The sequence below is a fragment of the Myotis nattereri genome (genome assembly GCF_964212035.1).
Source record: "Myotis nattereri genome assembly, chromosome: 1".
NCBI classification, from domain to species: Eukaryota; Metazoa; Chordata; class Mammalia; order Chiroptera; family Vespertilionidae; genus Myotis; species Myotis nattereri.
The window spans coordinates 75,172,604-75,198,084 of NC_138075.1; the positions used below are offsets into that span (position 1 = coordinate 75,172,604).

The window sequence follows — 25,481 nt, forward strand, 5'->3', positions numbered from 1 at the left end:
TCCCCTGCCTGCCTGATCACCCCTAACCACTCACCTGCCTACCTGATCGCCCTCAACCCCTCTGCCTGCCTGCCTGATCACCCCTAAACACTCTGCCTGCCTGATCACCCCTAACCACTCACCTGCCTGCCTGATAACCCCTAACTGCCTCTGCCTCGGCCCACTGCCACAGCTTCATCTGGAAGGACATCTGGAATGGCAGTCAGAGGTCATTCAGCTGTCTGGTCTAATTAGCATATTACACTTTTATTATTATAGATTATTAATATATAGAGGTTCTCTAGACCTAAAGGATAATACAGGATGCAAATATTTGAAATATTTAATCCTAGCCTAAATTTACAATTTGAGTCAAATCTCCTTCCATCACCATATATTTGACCCCCTTTACCTTTTATTACCTTCCCACCTTCTCTTTCCCTCTGGTAACCACCACACTATTGTCTGTGTCTATGAGTTTTTGTTTGTTTGTCTTAGTTTTTCATTTGTTGCTTTCAGTTGTTATATCCCACGTATGAATGAAACCATACAGTTCTTGACTTTTTCTGTCTGACTTATTTCGCTTAGCATGATAGGCTCACGATCTACTTACGTTTTTGCTAATGGTAATATTTCATCTTTTCTGATGGCTAAGTAGTTTTCCATTGTATAATATATGTACCGCCTCTTCTTTATTTAATCATCTATCAAAGCACACATTGTTTCTATGTTTTGGCCACTGTACATAATGTTGCAGTAAACATATATCTTTGTAAATAAATGTTTTCAAATTTTTCATGTAGATACCCAGAGGAGGGATTTCTGGGTCATATAATAACTCTATTTTGAATTTTCCTCCATACTGTTTCCATAGCGGCTGTACCATTTTACATTCCCACCAGCAATGAATGAGAGGATGCAACCCTTTTCTCCACAGCCTCTCCAACACTTGTTATTACTTACCTTGTTAATAATAGCCAAAAAGTATGTAGTGAATAAGAAAAATCAAAGGTGAAATGTAAAGAAGCATGAGCATTTAAAGACTCTTCCTGTACATCTAACTCAGGTCTTGGGAGAGAGTGTCTTTTATTTTACTGATTTATAATCATCCACAATTGCTTATATGAATGTCTTAAATCTTAACTTGAAAATTACCTAGGGTCTCCTTGAATTCCATCTGAGCATTTACACATAAGGTCAGGGCATGTGCTAAATAATTTGAACTTTCAGGAACCAAATTCGAGGGCTCACCCTATAGCTTAAATCTCCAATTCTCCAGAAAACCGGCCAAAGAATCAATTGACATATAATCACAGATTATATCTAATCCATGACTCCAGAATTTTCAGAAGAGGCCAATTATAGAATCAGAAACCAGAAAAGGCTGCAGGTAAAATTATACAATGGAACGAGTTGGTTTTGAGGAGCCACCACAAACGTGCGTGTTATTTCTTAGGAGCCTCTTGTGTTCAAGTTTACTTCAGGCATTCACCTTGGCCTGTCCTCCTGATTCTTAGAACACTTGACATAATACTGTATTGAATTCCTAGATACAGGAGTGATTTAATGATTGGCACTCAAGGGCTGGTATAAACAGATGGCAGGCCATATGTAAAGAACTGAGATGCCTTAGCTGATAGCTAATTCCTATTGCCTATCTGCCAACCACCAGATATATGGGTGAAATAATTGATGATACCCCAATTTCCAGGCTCATCAAGCAGTTCAGCAGAGAGCAGATATTCTGGCCCAGTCCATAGAAGGTATATAAAATCAGTGTTGCTTTAAAACAACAAATTTTGAGGTGGCTTGACATGCAGCAAAATATATTAGATAAAATTGTCTATTATTTTATTCCAGATTATCATAATTATTTCTTAAATAATATAAACAAATGAATTATTTATTTAAAACTGGAATATATAGATTGCAATAGCAGAAATATAAACTACCTGTTAATATTAGCTTCCCATTTCAGTTGACATTTCCTTGTTTCATTTCTCCATCCTATTTTACTGTGGCTTTTTTGAAGCATGTAGGTACAAAAAAAGTCTCACACAAGTTTTCTGTAATAAAATATGTTAATTTTAATGGTCAGATTTCAGCCAAAATTCCTAAAATAAAGCCAAATATTTGAAATATGAAGATTTAGAGATGTCCTATTCCTCTTGCCTTCTTTTAAGACAAAACAATTGAAATCAGTCCATATCCCAGAACCTGGTGGCAAAATAGGATTTAACTTTCTTTAATTAAATTTTTATGCCAGACTTGCATAAAAGTGAATAAAAATAGACTCCCCCAAGTTAAATTCCTTCTTGCACAGTTGTTTAATGAAGATATTTAACCGTCGTGAGCCTATACAATGGAAAAGGAAAAGTGCAGAAAATGGCCTTGATCATCATCAAAACAGGCCATTTGAATTTTCTTCTTTATATGGGTTTTTAGGAAACTGTATGTACTGAGTAAACTCATTCTCTCCTATCTAAAACCAGTCCTATTACCCAAGGTCTAGATTCCTTCCATTTATTCTGTTAAGTACCTTGCTTTCTTAGGGTACCTTCTTCCAACCACAGACTTATCTCTTCCCATTTATGCTCACAATTCTTGCAGAGATACTCTCATAGCTGTCCCTGCTCCATTTTCCCTGCCCGCTTCTCTTACTGCTTTGTTTTTCTACATTTGCTCCATTTTGTACTCTTTGTGTATACTGTGACCCTGCGGGAGGACCACCAAGAACTACATTATCTGGGTTCCTTTTTTTTTTTTTTTTTTTTTTGCATCTATTGAGATTAGAGAGAAGAAAAAGAGAGAGGTCTGGGTATTTCTTTACTTCTCGTCCCTGCCACATGCCTAAAATTCTGGCATAATTACTGACTTGGCTACTCAATATCTTATAGTCCCTTTGTGGCTCCAGCTCTGACCTATTATCATTCCCTTCTCTTGTCCTTTCTGGCTAAGGATGATAAGGTTCCTGATGCTGCTGTTGGTTCCGGAATGCCTCATTTAATTCTGCCAAGACTGAATTTATTTATTTATTTATTTATTTATTTATTTATTTATTTATTTATTGTTTACAGTCTTACAGATTTTCTCTCACCAGCCTCCTCTCTACCCAGCCCCTGCCCTCCCTCCCCTCCAGAGCTTCACCCCACTATTGTCCATGTCCATGGGCTATGCATATCCTATCTAATAAAAGAGAAACATGGTAATTGGCGTACGGCCGCTACCCTTCCCATTGGCTAATCAACGAGATATGCAAATTAACTGCCAGCCAAGATGGCAGCCGGCAGCCAGGCAGCTGGAAACTAACATGAGGCTTGCTTGCTTCAGTGACGGAGGACTCCAACGTTCCCCGCCTGCCTTGCCAGCCTCTGAGCCTGCAGTTTAAGAAACATTGTAACAAATATAGAAGCTAAACAAAACCCCAGAAACCAGCTTTCAGCAAGCTGGGATCTCAGAGCTGGAGTTGATACAGAGTTTCAATTATAGAACCCAAACAAACCAGATACCTGCTTTCAGGAGCGGAGCCCTAAGAGCTGGAGCCTCAGAGCTAAAGCTGGCCCAGAATAAAAAAAAAGAAAAACAGGAGCCGTTGAGAGCTTCCGTCACCTGCCAGCCTGAAAACAGCCCTCTGCCCCTCACCCAGACTGGCCAGGCACCCCACTGGGGACCCCCACCCTGAAGGGTGTGTGACCAGCTGCAAACAGCCCTCAGCCCCTCACCTAGGCTAGCCAGGCATCCCAGTGGGGACCCCCACCCTGATCCAGGACACCCTTCAGGGCAAACCAGCCGGCCTCCACACATGCACCAGGCCTCTATCCTATATAGTAAGAGGGTAATATGCCTCCCAGCACCAGGATCAGCGTGACAGGGGGCAGCGCCCAAACCCCCTGATCGCCCTGTGGCTCTGTGTGTGACAGGGGGTGGGTCCACAACCTCCCTATCTGCCCTGCTCTGTTCGTGACAGGGGAAGGCTCCCCAACCTCCTGATCAGCCCTGCTCTGTGCATGATATGGGGGAGCTCCCCAACCCCCTGATTGCCCTGCAGCTCTGTGTGTGAGAGGGTGCGGTGCCCCAACACCCCCCCCCCACACACACACACACAGGCCCTGCTCTGTGTGTGATGGGGTAGAGCCATAACCTCCTCATTGGCCCTGCCCTGAGTGTGACAGTGGCAGCACCCCAACCCCCTGATCGGCCCTGCTCTGTGGGTGATAGAGGGCAGGGCCCCAACCACCCCTCCCCCCACAGGCCCTACTCTGTGTGTGATGGGGTAGAGCCATAACCTCCCCATCGGCCCTGCCCTGAGTGTGACAGTGGCAGTGCCCCAACCCCCTGATCGGCCCTGCTCTGTGGGTGATAGAGGGCGGTGCCCCAACCCCCTGATCCGCCCTGCTCTGTGTGTGACAGGGGGGAGCTCCCCAACCCCCTGATGGGCCCTGCTCTGTGCATGACAGGGGGAAGCTCCCCAACCCCCTGATTGACCCTGCTCTGTGCGTGACAGGGGTGGCGCCACAACCTCCCTATCGACCCTGCCTTGAGTGTGACAGGGGGCGGTGCCCCAACCCCCCAATCGGCCCTGCTCTGAGCCCGACCAGGGGCTGCACCTAGGGATTGGGCCTGCCCTCTGCCACCCGGGACCAGGCCTAAGCCAGCAGGTCATTATCTCCCGAGGGGTCCCAGACTGCGAGAGGGCACAGGCCGGGCTGAGGGACCCTTTTTCCCCCCGAGTGCACAAATTTTTGTGCACCGGGCCTCTAGTATGTGTATAAATTATTTGGTTAATTTCTTTCTATCCCCTCACATCCTCCCTCCCCTCTGATATCTGTCAGTCTGTTCCATGAATCCGGCCTCTGGACCTATATTTTTTGTTAGTTTATTTTGTTTATTAGATTCCACATATAAGTTAGATCATGTGATATTTGCCTTTCTCTGACTGGCTTATTTTGCTTAGCTTGAAACTATAATGAAGTATCACCTCACACCTGCCAGGATAATTCAACAATAAGTGCTGGCAAGAAAAGGAAACCCTAGTACACTGCTGGTGGGAATGCAGACTGGTGCTGCCGTTATGGAAAACAGTTATAGAGTTTCCCAAAAAACTTAAAATGAACTGCCACTTGACCCAATGATCCCAATTTCAGGAATATATCCTAAGAATCCTGAAACACCAACCAGAAAGGATATATGCACCCCTATGTGTATAGCAGTGTTATTTACAATAGCTAAGATCTGGAAACAGCCCAGGGGCCCATCAGCAGATGAGTGGATTTACACAATGGAACACTATGTGGCTGTAAAAAAGAAGGGTCTCTTACCCTTTGTGTCAACGTGAATGGACCTGGAGATTATTCTTCCAAGATTTTTATAAATAGTTGCTTCTTATGCTCAAAAGCTCTGCTGAATGTACTTTCAGTTTCCTCCTGTGACTGTAATTAATACACTTCTTGACCTATTCTAATCTGATCTTGGACCTCTTCATTCTATTAAAACGACTATTATTTGTCTCTTGTTTTAGCAATCTGCTAAAGCATGCAAAAAAAGTGGCCTGCTGAGATAGTTCACTAAAAATAAAAAGGCCTCTGATCTCAAGAGGAATTATATTATTCGCTTGTGAGAAGAAAGTGCTAAAGATAGTTATGAATTTAAATAGCAGGTTTTCTCTCTCATGTATATACAATTACCTACTAAGCATCTCCACTTCAAAGCCATTATGTACAATACTGAATTCATCATCTTCCCCATATGTGACACATAATGAATGTGTTGAAAATGAATGAATAAACTGCTCTTGAGTATGTATCTTCCTGCTAGTTCCCCAACCAAGAAATCTGAGAGGCAATTTTTATTGTCCCATACCTTCTGATGTAGCCAATCAATAGTACTTATCCTATATAATAAAAGCTTAATATGCTAAGTGTCCAGTAATCCATTCAACCAATCAAAGTATAATATACTAATGATATGCTAAGGCCGCTCAACTGCTCACTATGATGTGCACTGATCACCAGGGTGCAGACGCTCTGACCGTTAGGTTAGCTTGCTGCTGGGGTTCAGCTGATCAGGACTGAGCAAGATGGGCTGGACATGCTCTGGAGCCCTCCCATGGTCCCTTCTGGCTGGCCAACCTCCCGCATCCCTCTCCGGCTCTACTCGTGCACTAGTGGGGTCCCTCAGCCTGGCCTGCACCCTCTCACAATCTGGGACCCCTCGAGGGATGTCGGAGAGCCAGTTTTGGCCCCATCCCACAGGCCAGGCCGAGGGACCCCACTAGTGCACGAATTCGTGCACTGGGCCTCTAGTCTTTAAATATCTTTGAATCTGTTCAATTCTATCTATTCTGCCCTCATCTTCAGGTAGCCCAACATCACCTTACACTAGATTGATGCAATAGATTTCCAGCTTAACTCTTTGTCTTTAAGGTTTTCTATTTCTAACCTATTTTCTTAATCATTCAGATTGATCTTTCTAAATGCTTAATAACAAAGCATCAAAAACACTTCAAAGGCTTTCCATTGATTGTCCTTTCAAAAAGTCAGATTCTTTAATATGACTTATAAAGTCTTTCAAAAATTGTTTTCTTTCCCCAGACTTCTCACTCTCCCTACTTTTAGTATTAGTTTGGGTAACTCTAACTTCTGTAATACATCATGAAAATCCAGACACTTAATTATGAAATTACATTTATGCTTATGTAACTATGCACAGTGGTGTTTCTGCTGGTCATCCACACATGATTAAGCAGCCCAGGTCCCTTCCATCTTCTTGATCTAACATCCCTTAGGGCCTCAGAATCTTCTGTATTCACTTGGCAGGGGAGAGTAGAGTATTAAGGCATACTCAAGTATTTATTACCTTGTTCAAACTATTTGATGTTTTTACATTTTATTGGCAAGTGTAAGACACATGACCCTATGTGGCTGGGAACTATATTCCCTACTGGACAGCCATTTTTCTAATGATAACTAGAGGAGGAAGCATGACATTTGGTGGATATTTAGTTGTCTCTGACTCACTCCATCTCATCCATTTGCCAACACTTAATTCTCCATCAGAGTAATTCAGTCTTGATAGTTAGTATTTGTTTAATCTGACCTTCCCACTAGGCCTGGGGTCTTTCCCATCTTGCTCTTCATTGTATTCCCAGTAAGTATAGTGCCTAGGATATGAGAGATTAGGCATTTCATTAATGTTTGTTGAATAAATTCATGCTTTACTTAAGTCTAGTCTTCATGCTTTTAATTTTTATTAAACTATTCTGAGGTGTAGCATACACATAAAATTGGTAAATCATAAGTATATAGCTTGATTAATTAATTACCATATATGTTCATTTCCTATAGCTGCTGTAAAAAATTATTACAAACTTGATGGTTCAAAACAGCGGACTTTTATTGTCTCACAGTTCTGGAGGTCAGAAATCCAAAATCAGTATCACTGGGCCAAAATCAAAATGTCAGCAGGGCCACCCTCCTTCCAGTGGCTCTAGAGGGGCTTCCACACCTTGTCTCTTCCAGCTCTCTGTCTGCCAGCATTCCTTGGCTTGCTGGTACATCACGCCAATCTTCAAGGCCAACATTTCTAATCTTTCTGTGCTCCTTCTTGCATCACCTTCTCTTCTGCATGTTTTAAATCTTTCTCTGCCTCTACTTTATAGTAATAAATGTGATTGAATTTGGGGCCTATTTGGATAATCCAGGATAATCTCTCCATTTCAAGATTTTTAATATACTCCTATCTACAAAGATCCATCTTTTCAAATAGATAGTAATATCTGAATATTCCAGGGATTAGCACATAGATACCTTTTGAGGAACCATCCTCAGCCTTTCAGACTATAACATAAACACATCCACATGACTATTTCACAGGTCAAGATAAAATATTTCCAGAAAACCAGACATGCACTCCTTTTTGCCTTTCTACCAGTGACTACCTTGGTTGATTTTTTTGCTCAATATCCATGCATGTTTTTGTGTACAATTATAGTTCTTTTGTTTTCTTTGCTACATAGTATTTTATTTTATTAACTAGAGGCCCAGTGCATGGAATCATGCACGGGTGGGCTCCCTCGTCATGGCCTGCAAGGATCGGCCAAAACCAGCAGTCCAACACTGCCTGCCCCTCCTGCCTGCTGCTCCTGCTCATCCCACTGTGCCTGCCACCACCGCTGCTTGGTAGGCTTGCTGCTGCTCTGCTGTGGTCTCCAGCTGCGGCGAACAGTTGTGAGCCTTGCTTCTGGTGCCTGTCAGTCAGCTGAGTGGCGCTCCCACTGTGGGAACACATTGACCACCAGGGGGCAGGTCCTGTGTTGAGCAAATGCCCCCTGGTGGTCTTAGTGCATCATAGCTACCGGTGGACCGGTCAAGCAGTCAAGTGGTCAACCGGTTGCTTAGGCTTTTATATAGATAGCTATACCTCAATTTATTTCTTCATCTTATTATTAGTGGGTATATGGCTTGTTTACAGTATGGTACTACTAAAATGGGACTACTATAAACATTTTTGTACGTACTTTTTAGTAAGGATCTGTTATATATATTGGGTAAATAGGAAAGAATTAATAGAATTAGCGTGTGGTAAAGTATGTGTATGTTCAACTTTAGTAGATACTGACAACAGTTTTCAAAAATGGTTGTACAAATGTATGCCTTCAACAGTAGTGTCTGAGAGTTTCTGTTGCTCTACATTCTTACTAATACCCAGAATAGTAATGCTTTCTTTCACATTGTAGTTTCAGTGATCATATCCCTAATTATTAATGAAATTAAGCAAACTTTCATAGGCTATTTAGCATTTGAATATCTTCCTCTGTAAAGTAGCTGATCAAGTTTTTGCCCATTTTTCTTATTAGTCTGCTTTTTAAAAATTAACTTGTATTCATTTAACACATTGTTTGCGGGTAGCTTTTATCGCGTGCTAACAGGTGGCGCGGGCCATTTTTGCTAATTTTTTGCGCAAATGGCAACGTTCAGTAAAATTACGATAACTTTAGTTTACGTATTTATACGTTACCCGCATTCTACCGCTAGTCTATAAAAACGTATTAATACGTGTCCCGCGCTCTACTACACTGGTAGAACGTATAAATACATAAAACCTATAAATACGTTTTCTGCATACAATGTGCTAATAAAAATATTCTAGATACTAGAGGCCTGATGCACAAAAATTTGTGCACTCTACTCGGTGTGTCCCTTAGCCTGGCCTTTGCCCTCTCGCAGTCTGGGGCCCCTCAGAGGCTGCTCCCCTGGTAGCTGGCATCAGTTTTCCTCCAGCCCCCAGAACCCAGGTCTTCGCTCTTCGCCGGGAGGGGCTGGCGTGGTGGGCTTCACTTTTCGCCATGGCTAATTTGCATATGTAGGCTCCACGTGACGGAGTGAAGCCCACAGGCCCTGGGCAGGAGCAGCGAGCGGAGGCTGGCATGGCTTCCCTCTTAGCTCTTTGCTCGCCGCTCGGGCCCTGGGGACGGGGCCGGTGCGGCGGGCTTTGCTCTTCGCTCGCCATGCCGGCCTTTGCTCACTGCTTCTGCCCAGGGCCAGCGGGCTTCACTCTGTCGCTTGGCACCTACATATGCAAATTAGCCGCCATCTTTGTTGGCGGTTAATTTGCATATCACACTGATTAGCCAATGGGAGGCATAGCGAAAGTATGGTCAATTACCATGTTTGTCTATTATTAGATAGGATAAGTTGCATATATGCATAGTACATACCTTTTCCAAATTATGATTTGTATTTTACTCTCTTAATGTCTTTCAATGACTATTGATGATGTACTTTAATAAAGTCTGGTTTGTCATGCTTCTTTTAAATTTAAAGTAATTTGCTTCCTATCTTAAAAATCCTTGACTAGGATTTCATGTTCTCTATGCAACATAAAAACATCCTCCTATACCAGCCGTGGGCAAACTACTGCCCGTGGGCCAGATCCGGCCTGTTTGAAATGAATAAAACTATTGAAAAAAAAGACCGTACCCTTTTATGTAATGATGTTTACTTTGAATTTATATTAGTTCACACAAACACTCCATCCATGCTTTTGTTCTGGCCCTCCGGTCCAGTTTAAGAATCCACTGGGGCCCTCGAGTCAAAAAGTTTGCCCACCCCTGTCCTATACCATGGTCTAAAATATTTATTTTTTACAATTGATACAAAATTCTATATAATAAAAGGCTAATATGCAAATCAACTGAACAGCAGAATGACCGGTTGCTATGATGCACACTGACCACCAGGGTGCAGACACTCAATAAAGGAGCTGCCCCCTAGTGGTCAGTGTATTCCCAGAGGGGGAACATCACTCAGCCAGAAGCTGGACTCACAGCTGGTGAATGCAGCAGCAGTGACAGGAGCCTCTCCTGCCTCCACAGCAGTCGGACATCCCTGAGGGCTCCCAGATTGTGAGAGGGTGCAGGCTAGGCTGGGGGACAAATGTCATGCACCAGGCCTCTAGTATATACATAAAAATCTGGAATTAATATTTGTTAACTGTGAGGTTAAAACCAAGTTTTTTAAAAATATAAATATACAATTTGACCAAACACCATCATTTTGCCCCTGCTCTGATTATCATCTCTTTTTGTAAACCAGATGACTGTATATATGCTTTTTGTTCCCGAATTCTCAATTAGATTCCATTAGCATGTTTCTCTCTTCTTTTACCAATACCACTAAATCTTAATATACAGTCTTAATACTAGTTTTAATACAACATTAATATTAAAAGTCTCAATATATGGCAGTATGTCTTCCTTCAAGAGTCTGTTGGTTATTCTTGTCTTTTTGCATTTCTATGTAAGTTGGATAATTAGCATGCCAATTTCCTTGAGTATATTAGTAGGATTGCATTGAATCATAAATCAATTTGGGGAAAATGAAACTTTATTAAGCAACACTGCTAAATACACAATAATTTCCCAAACATTAAAAAAATTATAAATCCAGAAATCTCAGAAGTTCAACTAACCCAGTCAAAGTAATTTAAAGAGAAACACACCACCTGGATGGCATGGCTCAGTGTTTGAGAGTCAACTTATGAACCAGGAGGTCATGGGTTCGATTCCTGGTCAGGCCACATGCCCAGGTTGCAGGCTCCATCCCTGCTGTGGGATATGCAAGAGGCAGCCAATCAATGATTCTCTCTCATCATTGGTGTTTCAATCTCTCTTTTTCTCTCCCTTTCTCTGTGAAATCAATAAAAAGATTTTTTTAAAAAAAAGAGAGAAACACACCCAAGCACATCATAACCTAGTTGCTGAATATCAGCAAAATAAGAACATGTTATAATCATCCAGAAAAAAAGAAACACAAATAATGTACAGGGTCCGATCTCTTCTGTGTATTTTGCATTCAGGCATTGCCATTTTCTTCTCTAGAAATTTTATTTAGGGCTGTTTTATCTTTTTTCATCTTTTACATAACATATCCATCTTTGTCTCTACCTTCTTGAGCATAAGAAGCATATTTATTAGCTATTTCAAGAGTCTTGCTTGATAATTTTATTGCATATGTTATTCCTCAGTCTCCTTTTATTGATTGTATTATCTTCTGCTTAGGTCACACCGTTTTGCTATTTTGCATGTTGTAATTTTTCATTGTGAATGCACTGTGAATTTTGCAATGTTAGTTCCTTTTTCCCTTCTCTACTCATTCCTGTAAATGTTATTGGATTTAATAGTGAAGTTACTTGGGATCCATTTGAAGTGTTCAGGCTTCTCTCTTAGCCTTGTTTGTGAAGATCCAGATTAGTCTTTAGTCTATGGCAATTCTTTCAGGACTACAAAAGCAAAACACTTCTAAAACTCTAATTGGGAGCCCTAACTGGTTTGGCTCGGTGGATAGAGCCTTGGACTGCAGACTGAAGGGTCCCAGGTTCGATTCTGGTCAAGGGCATGTACCTTGGTTGCGGGCATATCTCCAGTAGGGAGTGTGCAGGAGGCAGCTGAATCGATGTTTCTCTCTCATTGATGTTTCTAATTCTATATCCCTCTCTCTCTCCCTTCCTCTCTGTAAAATATAAATAAAATGTATTTTTTAAAAAACACAAAAAATCCTCTACTCTAGATAGAGGAAACATAAACATAAACTTTCCCTTGGCCTGTGAGAGGATTGTTAGCCCATCTCTTTTCTGCTGGTCCTTTCCCTGGTTCCAGATAACTTCCTCCCACATATGCACTGATGAATATGTAGTCAAATACTTGAGAGGAGCCCCCTATGACCTCCTGTTCCTATATATCTTTGTAGTTGTTTCTTTTCCAGTATTTTTACCTGGAAATTCCAGCCATCCCTAACACTCTGGACTAAAGAATATGAGATTTAGTGGTTAACCTTTATGATATTTGTTTTAGTTCTCAGAGACTCTTTCTGACTTATGCATTTCTGGTTGCTGCTATAATTTTGTTGATCTCAGAACAAGTTCTCAGATGCTAAGACTGCTTTCACTTGTGATGTTTTAATGAATAGAAAATGCATTAAAATACTGACTTTCACTTAGCCTCTCTGTTTCATCATCTATAAAATGGCATAAGCTATGTTACCTACCATACAATGCCACTATGAGCAATGTCAAATGTAAAACTGAAAGTCATTGGCACTTATTAGATATTCAAAAAGTGACCATTATTAATTTAGGATCATTCTAAATCAGAAAGAAAGCATTGTTTTGCTCAATATAGAGGATGTGATTGAATACATACTAAGTGGAATAATATCAGTAATGATTTATTCTTTGCCCAAGAGTATTTAAGAAAACAACACCACCTGGATCAGAGCTATTAGCTTATGAGAGTATATTTTCTTGGACTATAAAATCAAAGCACAATTTATTATGTTATAAAGAGAAAAAATCTTTAAATAATTATTACACAAATATCAAAGGATGCATATCTAGAGTAACCCATCATCAAATTACAACAAAATTGTTCTCCAGAAATATTTAAATATAGTTAGAAAAATCATTGAGTCTAATAATTATAATACCTCCTCAACTTGAATAGTCCCATTAAAGTCTCCATATTCATGAAATGCCTACTAAAACTGCAACCCATACACAGGTCTATAATTCCATAACCTTGCAACTTGGTAGAAGGAAAGATTGAGGTATATTAATCTTGTCTGTGTCACTAGTTTTTGGAAATATTTGGACAGATCATTTGTTTTTCTGGTCTTGAATTTCCTCAGTGAATGAGGAGTCTGGCTTAAATTATCTCTAACACCACTTCCTAACCCAAAAGTCCATGATAAACTATTCTCTAGTCCTCCCTTAATCTGGAGTACTTCTTTTATTTGTAAATTGATGAAAGCCTTACATGATCACTAATTAATCTTAATAGCTGCACAGCTTTCTATTAAATGGACATACCAATAATACAGTTCAGGTGTCTACATTAATAAACATTTAGGTTTTGTATAATTATTCATAGTTTGTTCCTAAATGCGATGCTTGCAATAAATAGCATGCATATATTTTATTTTACATATGCATGGGAATATCTGTAAGATAAAATATTATAAGTAAATTACCAATTCAGATTTTTAAAATGTTGATGATATTGAAAAATTTCCTTCATATAGTTATACAATTTTAGAGATTTAATAACAATCTTTGGGGTTTCCTGTTTTATCAAAGCCTTTTCAGCACAATAAACTATCAGACTTTTGGATCTTTTTCTTTTTTTTTTTTTTAAATTAATTCTTTATTGTTCAGCTTATTACATTTGTTCCTCTTTTTTTCCCCCCCATAACTCCCCTCCTCCCAGTTCCCGCCCCACCCTCCACCTTCAGTCCCCACCCACTGTCCTCATCCATAGGTGCAAGATTTTTTTTCCAGTCTCTTCCCGCATCTCCCACACCCGCTTCCCCCCAAGAATAGTCAGTCCATTCCCTTTCTATGTCCCTGATTCTATTATAATCAACAGTTCATTCTGTTCATCAGATTATTTATTCACTTGATTCTTAGATTCACTTGTTGATAGATGCATATTTGTTGTTCATAATTTGTATCTTTACCTTTTTCTTCCTCTTCCTCTTCTTAAAGGATACCTTTCAGCATTTCATATAATCCTGGTTTGGTGGTGATGAACTCCTTTAGCTTTTCCTTATCTGTGAAGCTCTTTATCTGACCTTCAATTCTGAATGATAGCTTTGCTGGATAAAGTAATCTTGGTTGTAGGTTCTTGGCATTCATCACTTTGAATATTTCTTGCCACTCCCTTCTGGCCTGCAAAGTTTCTGTTGAGAAATCAGCTGACAGTCGTATGGGTATTCCCTTGTAGGTAACTGAGTTTCTTTCTCTTGCTGTTTTTAAGATTCTCTCTTTATCTTTTGCTCTTGGCATTTTAATTATGATGTGTCTTGGTGTGGTCCTCTTTGGATTCCTTTTGTTTGGGGTTCTCCGCGCTTCTTGGACCTGTAAGTCCATTTCTTTCACCAGGTGGGGGAAGTTTTCTGTCATTATTTCTTCAAATAGGTTTTCAATATCTTGCTCTCTCTCATCTTCTGGCACCCCTATAATTCTGATGTTGGTACGCTTGAAGCTGTCCCAGAGGCTCCTTACACTATCCTCGCATTTTTGGATTCTTTTTTCATTTTGCTTTTCCGGTTGGGTGTTTTTTGCTTCCTTGCATTTCAAATCATTGACTTGATTCTTGCGCTCCTCTAGTCTGCTGTCGGGAGTCTGTATAATATTCGTTATATCAGTCCGTGTATGCTTAATTTCTAGTTGGTTCCCCAATATAAGATCGAGGGTCTCATTAGTTTTCTTGTAGATCTCATTAAGTTTATCGGCGGCTTCTAAACAGTTCTTAAGAGACCTTAAAAGTGTGGTTCTGAACTCTATATCTTCCATTGACAATTTTGTCCTGTTTCTTTGTCTCCGCATTTTGTTATGCTTCCTTGGTGCACCCCCTAGTGGTCTGAACTTCTGTCCTCTAGGGAGGTGCTAATCTAGCCTTTGCCTGAGGCTATCTGGCAAATGCCTGTGTGCAGGGCTTGGGCGGGGCGAGTAGCACAGGATCAATAGGGTGGGCCGGAGAGAGCAGTTATGGTGGCTCTCAGTCCTGTCCCCAGGGGCTCTGCCTCTCTGAGTCCCAGCCCCGCTGCACACCTCCGAGAGAAAGCTGCACTCGCTCTGACCGAAGCCAGACAGTCCCGCTTCTCCCGTTTGAGTCTGGGTCCCTAAAGACTCACCTGTATCTGGAGCTCAGAGTCTGTGACGCCCTCCCGATTGAAAACGCCAACCGCGCCCTCCGCCGCCAGCCCGCTCCGGGCACTCCGCACCTCAGAATTTGACTTCAGCACTGCGCCTCCTCTGAGTGTCTGTATGTGTTTCTCTTTCCTCCTAGTTGTAGGACTTCCACTCAGCCAGCGTTCCTGTGGTTCTGGGTGATGTCCCTTCCTTTTTTTGGTTTCACTTTTGAAGTAGTTGTTCAAAGCAGCAAACTCCGGCGTTACCCTATGCCGCCATCTTGGTTCTCCTCATCTGGATCTTTTTCAATCATACAACAGAACAAGGGAATCTCTGCACTTATACTTACATTCTCTTATATGTTAGTTTTAGCATTTATTCATATATTGATGAGTAACTTGCATTACATTAATAATAAACTACCTATTCATATACTTTGATAGTTTTTTTATTAGCTTTTTTGGTAATTTACTTATTGTTTTGTAAGTGCTCTTGACAAATTAAAGATGTTACCTCTAAGAACAATACTGCTTTTCACCTATTTTTCCTTTTGACTTTATTTGTGATAGGCTTTAAAACAAAAAACAAACATAAAAAATAGAAACCTCTGTGGAAAATTATATGATAGTGGAAGGAGATTTAATTTAAGTGGTAAACACACAATGCAATATAGAGATGATATATTACAGAATTGTACATTTCATACCTACATAATTTTATTAATCACTCTCACCCCAATAAGCTTAATTTAAAAATAAAAATGCATGACAGAAAAAAGAAAATAAAATTATATAGTTAGATATATCAGCTTCTCTTACTTTATGATTTTTGGATATTTGCCAAACTTAATGTGATAGGTTATGGCTATGTCTGATCAGTAAAAACCCAAATAGAACAGTGGTAAATTAAGAATCAGAATCATGACAAATAATTGACCAAATTAAACAGCCCCTCATAAATTCTAATTTCCCCCCTCTTTCTTCTGCTGTTTTCCTCTCTCTTCCCTTCATTTCCCCTATTCCTCTGCCCCTCCTCTCCTTCATTATGGAATTTTGAGGATCAGAGAAGTGAAATGACTCAATTTTGCAAGGGTACTACAACCTCTCCATTTTTACCGGCAGGACAGAGTTAAAAGGGAATAAAAATACTAACAACAATACCATGGCTGCTTTAATTTTTATTGTATAATTAAAATATTTTTGGCACTGCATAAAGATATATAAAAGGTATTCAAATTTAAAAGATCATTATCATGTTTGACATTGTACAAATGAAGTTGACCTAAAAACTAAGTTCTAAGAAAATTTAAGCAAATAGTATCATGGTTCAAACAGACTGTATGTCATTATCTAAAACTCAGCTTGCACTAAGGCTTATCATGCAGAGTTAATACCTATGCACATAGCACTAACATATGTCTTGTAGTATATTTAAAAACTGAATCGAGAGTACTGAATGCAGGCTTTCTATTTTCTGTTGAGCAAGTCTCTTTTGCATTGTTAGAATACATTTGGCCTCTCTTTTATAAGGCCTTTTTTATAATATAAATCCAGAAAGAAGTACATAGTAAAACTTTTGACCAGCAAATAAAACAATTAATAGATTTTAAAATTCTTATTATTAGAGGTACATGAATTTTGCCTTCTCTTTCTGTTTTCCAAGAAATATGAAAATAGATTCCAGATTTGATCTTTAGTTGCAAATAATTTTTTGTCACTTTGTGCATTTGTATGTTTTAGAAACATATAAAATTAATGTTTTCTCTGAATTTAATTATTCAACACCTGCCATATTTGCAATCAATTTCAAAGATATTTGCAATTTTCTATGGATAACAGAATTTATTGTAACAAATTATTCTACTTTAAAATAAGTAGACTTAAAAATATATATGCCGCTGATAGCAACAAATAGCTAGAAAAAGTTTTATAATGAGTACAGATGAATATCAATCTAAAAGAAAACAAAACTTTTTTTATTGGAACAGAGTAGCAGTAAGGAAAATTATATATAACCAAATGTATAGCAACCAAATATTCAATACAAAGGAAAAGATGAGCTAGTAAATGTGTATCAATGAGGTAAAGTCCATGTTGTAAAACACAATATTTCTTCTACTATGTCAATATACTTAAAATGTTATGATTAAGTTGAATGAAGATATTAGAAACTCGATTTACTTAAACAGTGTGATTGCAAGGTATAAAATATCACTGCAATTGAAGATAATAACAGGTTAATAACATAAGTAGCATTTTATGTAGATTAGACTCTAAATTGTTATAAAATATCTAAAGGAATTATTAAATATTTTAAGAGAATTTGTACATTAGAATTATAAAAAATTGCTTTAAATTCTCTTTAAATACTATGAAACCAAAAACTGATTTTATGCAATTTCATTGCACTTAGGACAAAAGTCCAATTCTATATCTCAATAACCCATGTCATTAGCAACAGTAATTGGCATGATGCTGTGATCCAGTGGAGGCTCTCCATTCTCATTCAGGATTACATGCCTTCATGGTGATCTCTAGTTTTTCCAGTTCACGTTACGATTTCTCAACCTTCGCACGGCTGATTTAACATCTTCATTCCTCAGAGAGTAGATGATGGGGTTCAACATGGGCGTACAAACAGTGTAGAACACCGAAAGGAACTTATCCACAGAAAGTCTGCTGAAAGGCCATATATAGAAATAGATGCAAGGCCCGAAGAAAAGAATCACCACTATGATGTGAGCTGTTAATGTAGAAAGTGCCTTGGATGACCCACTGGAGGACCGGCGCCAGACAGTGATCAAAATGATGACGTAGGAAATAATTAAAGCCAGGAAACAGCCCAATGATATCAGGCCACTGTTAGTTAGTGTCATAATTTCCATCTCATAAGTATCCATGCAAGCCAGCTCTATCACTAGGGGAAGGTCACAAAAGAAGCTGTCTACCTCATTTGGGCCACAGAATGGCAGATCCACTGTAAAAGCCAAATGGCTCACAGAATGAAGAATACCCACAGCCCAGGAAATAAACACAAAGATTATACATAGTCTCCGATTCATAATTGTGCTATAGTGTAGGGGCTTACAGATGGCTATAAATCTGTCATATGCCATAGCTACAAGCAACATCATCTCACTCCCAACAAAACTATGAAGAAGAAATATCTGCGCCATGCAACCCTCGAAGGAGATAGTCTTTTTCTCAACAAAAAAGTCCACAAGCATCTTGGGGGTTGCAAAGTTAGATTGGCAGATATCAATAAAAGAAAGGTTACTGAGCAGGAAGTACATAGGAGAATTCAAATGGGAGTCAGAGGAAATGATAACAATAATCATGAGGTTGCCCAGCACTGATGTCACATACACCATAGAGAAGATGGCAAAAAAGAAAAGCTGAAGATCCCAAGAATTAGAGAGTCCCAGGAGCACAAACTCAGACACCACTGATTCATTTGAGTGAGCCATGTATCCAATCTACAGTTACCTAAATTTAAAAAACATCAGGGAAATATTACACAATGATTACGACTATATCTGGGAAAGATACAAAAGAAACATAACCAGCTTTCAATTAAAAGTCAATTTAATTTAATGAAGTAGTATAGAAAATTGACTAATATTTAACATCCAACTGCTGTGAAAAGAGGGATAGTGTGAAAAAAAAGGATTAGATATGGATCCTATCATAACTAGGAACATAAGACACACACGTTAAAAATAAAAATATAAAATTGGAAATGAGCAAATGTAAGTGGTACATTAATACCATAAATATTATCAAGATGGAAGAAATTATGCCGAAGTGATAAAGTAAGGTGTCATGGAGTAGGTATTATTTTAAGTTAAAACTTTTTAAAAGTATGGAATTTGCTAGCCAAACCTGAAGGAAAGGCTATCTCTGGTGGGGGAATAATGAGAATAAAGATACAAAGGTGAAAATGTGAAAGATATACTCAGGGAACTATAGTTGAGTGGCCTGTCTGGGGAAGAGGTCATGCTGAGGAGCAGTGACAGTAAAGTTGGGAATGGTAGCTCAGGAGCAAATTGTGGATGCAATTAGGCTTGAATGCAAGGCTAAGTGGACTAGATTAATGTTCTTGAAATTAAGAATCATAAAGTGCTTGATAGTTCTAAGAACTTAATAGAAGCAATTTGTTTAGGAAGAAAGGGCAGTGGTGTCTCCTTGTAAACACTCCTGACACACCTGGATTTATAAAAATCTGCAACACCTTTCAGAAGCAGTCCTTACATGATGCATTTTAAACACATGATGGCTTTTCAAAAGAGAAAAGTTAAGTAGTGTGTAAGTTGCCTCTTGAATGTTTTTTGAAATTTTATTTAGCACATTGGACACCATATGGCCACTTGGTCCCAGAAAAAATCCCTATGCAACCTCCAATGTTTCAGAAAACATTTTTGGCTTTAGCCCTGTATACCCAACAATGTGTGATAGTCATTTATTTGTCCTTATACTGATTAAAGATATGCACCCTATATTTTTCAATAGCTGTATGACTGACCTTGGAAGATAGAACTAAATTATCTCCAAAGCTATTTTTATCTCTAAACTTCTAAGTGCAGAGGCAGTGCCTGGCTGCTGGAGTTGCTCAGTTGGTTGAGCATCATCCTGTGCACCAAAAGGTTGCCAGTTTGTTTCCCAGTCAGATCATATACCTTGGTTTTGTGTTTGATCCTTTCTCTCTCTCTCTCTCTCTCTCTCTCTCTCTCTCTCTCTCTCTCTCTCTCTCTCTCTCCTCTCCCTTCCTCTCTCTAAGCATGTCCTCAGGTGAGGATTTAAAAAAAAATTCTTTAAAGTACAAAGGTAGTTATGTTACAAAAAAATATGTATTTTTTACAAGTCACTCAGAATTCCTTGGACTATACACAGAGCATCCAGAAGCTTCTTCATTAATAAATCATTAACTTTTTTATTGTTAATGTACCTCAATATAGAAGTGTTTTTAAATTGTAAAATACAGCATAAGAGAATTTCCCTATTCCTGGTGTAAGACCAACTTTGATACTTAGAAGGTGATGTTATATTAATATCCATCTATAAAGTATCTCAACAGAACTCCCAAACCATAAACAAGCATACTTTTATTTTTATTATTTTGTCTTATAAGCCTAATAGTAAAAAGCAATAAAGGATATCCTTGTTGACCATGACACTACCTTGTGTAGCTGCTCCTTCTTTAGTCCAGGCAAATTTTGATAGTCAATAAATATTTGCTTAACAGATGGCTAAGTATTCCCTGACTAGAAAGCATAAAAGGGGCAGAGAAGGAAGAGATAATCCTATAGCATACTTCCCTTTCTTTGTCAGATGCTGATCCTATTCTTATCAGGGCTGCCCTAAACCAATGCAGTGCGAGAGTCACATAGACAGAGAAGTGGAGAACAGATATTCGCTTCAACCAAAAGGAGTTTCCAATTTGACTGAGACAAGAATACTTTCTCTTTTGCTATCTTCTAGTTTCTGATTTTGCATCTAGAAGGCAATTTACCCATCATATCTAGTTCAAACAATATCGTCATGTGCATATATAATACTTACATTTATATTACTTTTAGTAATTTCTCCCAGTCTTTCGATTCTTCCTTATTTTCTCCAAATTTGGTCTCCTTCAGTTTGTTTCTAAGCTTCCCACTTTCTGCTATGAGTTTTCATACCAGAAATATTTGCAATATACTCTTGACTTGATGCATTTTACCTTGGTCCCTGCACTAAGCTGTGCAGAAACAAGCTCTTCAGGTTGTTCCCTGAGGTAGTGAGGTCTCTGGTCCTGTTGTCCGTGACCATCAAATTACAATTTCCTAAGGGAAGGCAATATAAAGTCTTCCATCCTCATTCCAAGCAAATAATTTCATTGGAGAAGTGAGAAATCACCCTTTAGAGATCTGAGGTCACACTGCAGTGAGAGTAATTATATTTTTAAAAATAATTTTTCCAGAAATAGACAAGAAAAAAGTTGTGTGTGGTTTTTTTTTTTTAACCAATTTGTTGGTACATATGAGAACAATCGATTATTTGATTTTCATAGATTCTCAGTAAGTGAAATAATTTTTTGGCACCCACATTCCTATCAATAAAAACAATTACACAATCTTACAAAATGATCAAAGCCTCAGGATGCTTACTTCCAATCATAAAGAACCCACTACTTCACAAATCAGATGAATCTAGTTAGAGTGCTCAACAAGTTCTGCCATCTATGGTTTAATAGAATAAATTTATTCTCATTTTAATATAATGATTCCTCAAATTTTTAAAGGTGCTCTCACTTTTTCTCCATAATAAATCTCCTATTTCTCCCTCAAAATATGTCAACAGTCTTTTCAACTGTATTTTATGTAATAAATTTTCTAGATTTCCAAAGGTTGTAATGTAGATGTAATTTTCAAATGGTCACCTTTAAAAAAGAAAACTGAAAATAAAATTCTCTAACCACTTATGTATATTTATATCTCCTAGTAAATATTCATATAACAATGGCATATGCTTGAAAGAGATAGATACTTAAAAAAATATTTATAAATTTGAGAGTGAAAAATATTTTACTGATGGAATACATTCCATGTTTAAAATTATTAATTTTATATATGAATATGTGTGTAAGATTAAAAACATAATGTCAAAGGAAAAATGGGAGATTGGTAAAATTATATTGTGCACATTTTTATAAGCCTAAAAAATATAGGCACATTTGTTAAAGAAAAGTTTTAAAATATCCAGAGGAGTAGTATACATTCTGCACAGCGTAAGAAAAATACAAAGGAAGGAGTTAAAAATTGTATAAAAGGGACTTAAACTGAATTAATGATATTGCATATTTTTAAAATTTTATTTTTATTGTTGAAAGTATTACAAATGTTCCCTTTGTTTGTTTTTTCCCCATGAGCCCCCTACACCCTGCATCTGCCTCTCCCAGGCCTTCACCACTCTTTTGTCTGTGTCCATGGGTTATGCATATCCTATCTAATAAAGAGGGAATATGCTAATTGACCATCATGCTGTCACAAAGATGGCGGCACCCACAGTCACAAGATGGCAGCTGCCCAGCCAACACCTGAGGTGCAGGCAAGCCTCGGATGTCAGCTGCCCAGCCACCCAGGGCCGGCCCAAGGCACAGGCAAGCCTTGGATGGCGACTGCCCAGCCACCAGGGCCCCCCAAGGCTCAGGTAACCAGGACCGTCTGAGGCTTGTGCTGCCGGCAGTGGCAACAGTAGAGGTGTATGGGGGCATCGCCTTCCCTTGATCACCAGGTCGCCTCCCACCCTGAGGGCTCCTGGACTGTGAGAGGGGGCAGGCTGGGCTGAGGGAAGGGACCCCCTCTCCAGTGCATGAATTTTCATGCACAGGGCCTCTAGTATGAGTGTAAGTTCCTGCGTTAATCACTCCCCTCCCTCCCATCCACCCTCCCCCACCTACCCTCTGAAATTCGTTCTGTCCCATGCTTCCATGTCTCTGAATCTATTTTGTTCATCAGTTTATTTATTTTTCATTGCCAGTGTTTTTATTTTCTTTAATTCTTTAATGTTTAAATTATTATATATGTCGCCTTTTTCCCCATTGACCTCTCCCCGGCACTCCCACCCCCCAGCAAATGACCTCACCCCCCTACTGTCTGTGTCCATTGGTTAGGCTTATATGTATGCACACAAGTCCTTCGGTTGATTTCTCACCTCCTCCTGCTTTCCCTCTGAGGTCACTGTCTCTGGGACTATTTTTATTCATCAGTTTATGTTGTTTATTATATTCCACAAATGAGTGAGATCATGTGATATTTATCTTTCTCTGACTGGCTTATTTTGCTTAGCATAATGCTCTCCAGATCCATCCATACTGTTGCAAATGGCAAGAGTTATTTCTTTTTCACAGCAGCGTAGTATTCCATTGTGTAGATGTACCACCGTTTTGGTGGGGTTTTTTTGCTTCAAACTTTAATGTATTTATTTATTTCATTTTTTTTAACATTTGAATGTATTTTTATTTATTGTCTAAAGTTTTAATATGCCACCTTTTCCCTTACTTGACCCTCCCCCCCTCCACCCAGCCGTTCCCACCCCGGGCAAGCCCTCACTGCCCCAGTGTCTGTGTCCATTGGTTATATTATGCATGCATACAAGTCCTTTGGTTGCTCTCTAACCCTTCACCTCCCGTGCCATTTGTCTCTGGATCTATTCTTGTTCATCAAATTATGTTGATCATTATATCCCACATATGAGTGAGATCATGTGATATTTATCTTTCTCCAACTGGCTTATTTTGCTTAGTATAATGCTCGCCAGTTCCATCCATGCTGTTGCAAATGGTAAAAGTTCTTTTTTTTATAGTGGCATAGTATTCCATTGTGTAGATGTAGCAGTTTTTTAATCCACTCATCTGCTGTTGGGCACTTAGGCTGTTTCCAAATCTTAGCTATTGTAAATTGTGCTGCTATGAACACAGGGGAGCATATATCCTTTTTAATTGGTGTTTCTGGTTTCTTGGGATATAGTCCTAGAAGTGGGATTATTGGGTCAAATGGGTGTTCCATTTTTAATTTCTTGAGGAAATGCCATACTGTTTTCCACAGTGGCTGCACCAATCTGCATTCCTACCAGCACTGCACGGGGTTCCTTTTTCTTCACATCCTTGCCAGTACTTGTCAGTTGTTGATTTGTTGAGGATGGCCATTCTGACAGGTGTGAGATTGCACCTCCTTGTTTTGATTTGCATCTCTCAGATGTTTAGTGACTTTGAGCATGTTTTCATGTCTCTTGTCTTTCTGTATGTTCACTTTCGAAAAATGTCTATTTAGGTCCTTTGCCCATTTTTTTATTAGATCGTTCATCTTCCTTCTGTTAAGATGTATGAGTTCCCTATAAATTTTGGAGATTAGACCCTTATCAGATATAACATTGGCAAATATGTTCTCCCATGCAGTGGGCTTCTTGTTGTTTTATTGATGATTTCTTTTGCTGTGCAGAAGCATTTTATTTTGATGTAGTCTCATTTGTTTATTTTCTCCTTAGTTTCCATCGCCTTAGGGACTGTATCAGTGAAGATTTTGCTTTGACAAATGTCTGCTCTTTTGCTGCCTATAGCTTCTTCTAATATTTTTATGGTTTCCTGTCTTACATTTATGTCCTTTTGAATTTATTTTTGTGTATGGTGTAAGTTGGTGGTCTAGTTTCATTTTTTTTTGCATTTATCTGACCAAATTCCCCAGCACCATTTATTGAAGAGACTGTCTTGACTCCATTGTATGCTCTTGCCTCCTTTGTCAAATATTAATTGAGCATAATGGCTTCGGTTGATTTCTGGGTTCATTGTTCTGTTCCATTGATCTATATGTCTGTTCTTGTGCCAGTACCAAGCAGTTTTGAGAACAGTGGCTTTGTAGTATAGCTTGATATCTGGTATTGTGATCCCTCCAATTTTGTTCTTTCTCAGGATTGCTGCAGCTATTCAGGGTCTTTTTTTTTTATTATTCCATATGAACTTCTGGAAAGTTTGTTCTAGGTCTGTGAAATATGCCGTTAGTATTTTAATAGAGATTGCATTGTCCTTTTGCTACCCCAATTATACATATGTTATTTCATATTGTCCCAAAGCTCCCTTGGGTTCTCCTCCTACTTTCTAATTTTGTTCTCCAATTGCTGTTCAGATTGGGTGTATTTTAGTGCCCTGTCTTATAACTGGCTAATTCAGTCCTCTGCTTCTTCTAGTCTACTGTTGAAACCTTCCATTGTGCTTTTTACTGTAGCTATATAATTTTTGATTCCTCTTGATTCTTACATAAGTTGTTGATTTTCTCATCCAGCCGGTTTAGGAACTGTATGACCCTTACTCTGAATTATTTTTTTGACTTATTGCATCCCTCCATTTCATTTAGTTCCTTTTCTGGAAATTCCTCCTTTTCTTTTATTTGGGGGTTGTTTCTTTGTCTCCCCATTTTTGCTCTCACCAAAAGGTCCAGGCGCTGAGTCACACAGGACCTGTGTCTGAAGTGGAAGCCTTGGCTGGAGAGTCATGCACTCTGAGACTCACTGAAGGGCCCAGATGCCAGGTCACATGGGGCCTGTGGCTGAAGCAGCAAGGTTGGAAGGAGGGGAGCACACTCTGGGTCTCACAGGAGCTGTAGCCAGGGATGCTGGATTTCCAGTGTCTGTGGGTCTGCAGATAAGGTAGCAGGTCTTTGGCCAAAATGGCTGTAGTGTTTGGTATAGTGTCTGAGGCCAGTCTGGGTGGTGTTGAGGCTGGGCTCCTAGTCACAGTCTCTCCTTCAAGGTGGTATGGTTTCTGTGCCAGAGCCAGTCACACTGGGA

General features: G+C 39.2%; 1 protein-coding gene across 1 annotated transcript; it reads right to left on the minus strand.

Moving 5' to 3' along the window:
• Window positions 1-17,698: 17,698 nt before the first annotated feature.
• Window positions 17,699-18,637, minus strand: LOC308531406 (olfactory receptor 4K1; the record flags this gene model as incomplete). The annotated part of the gene is made up of 1 exon (XM_081108347.1): window positions 17,699-18,637. The coding sequence occupies exon 1, from the start codon at window positions 18,629-18,631 to the stop codon at window positions 17,699-17,701; it is 933 nt and encodes a 310-aa protein (XP_080964473.1). The 5' UTR covers window positions 18,632-18,637.
• Window positions 18,638-25,481: the final 6,844 nt, after the last annotated feature.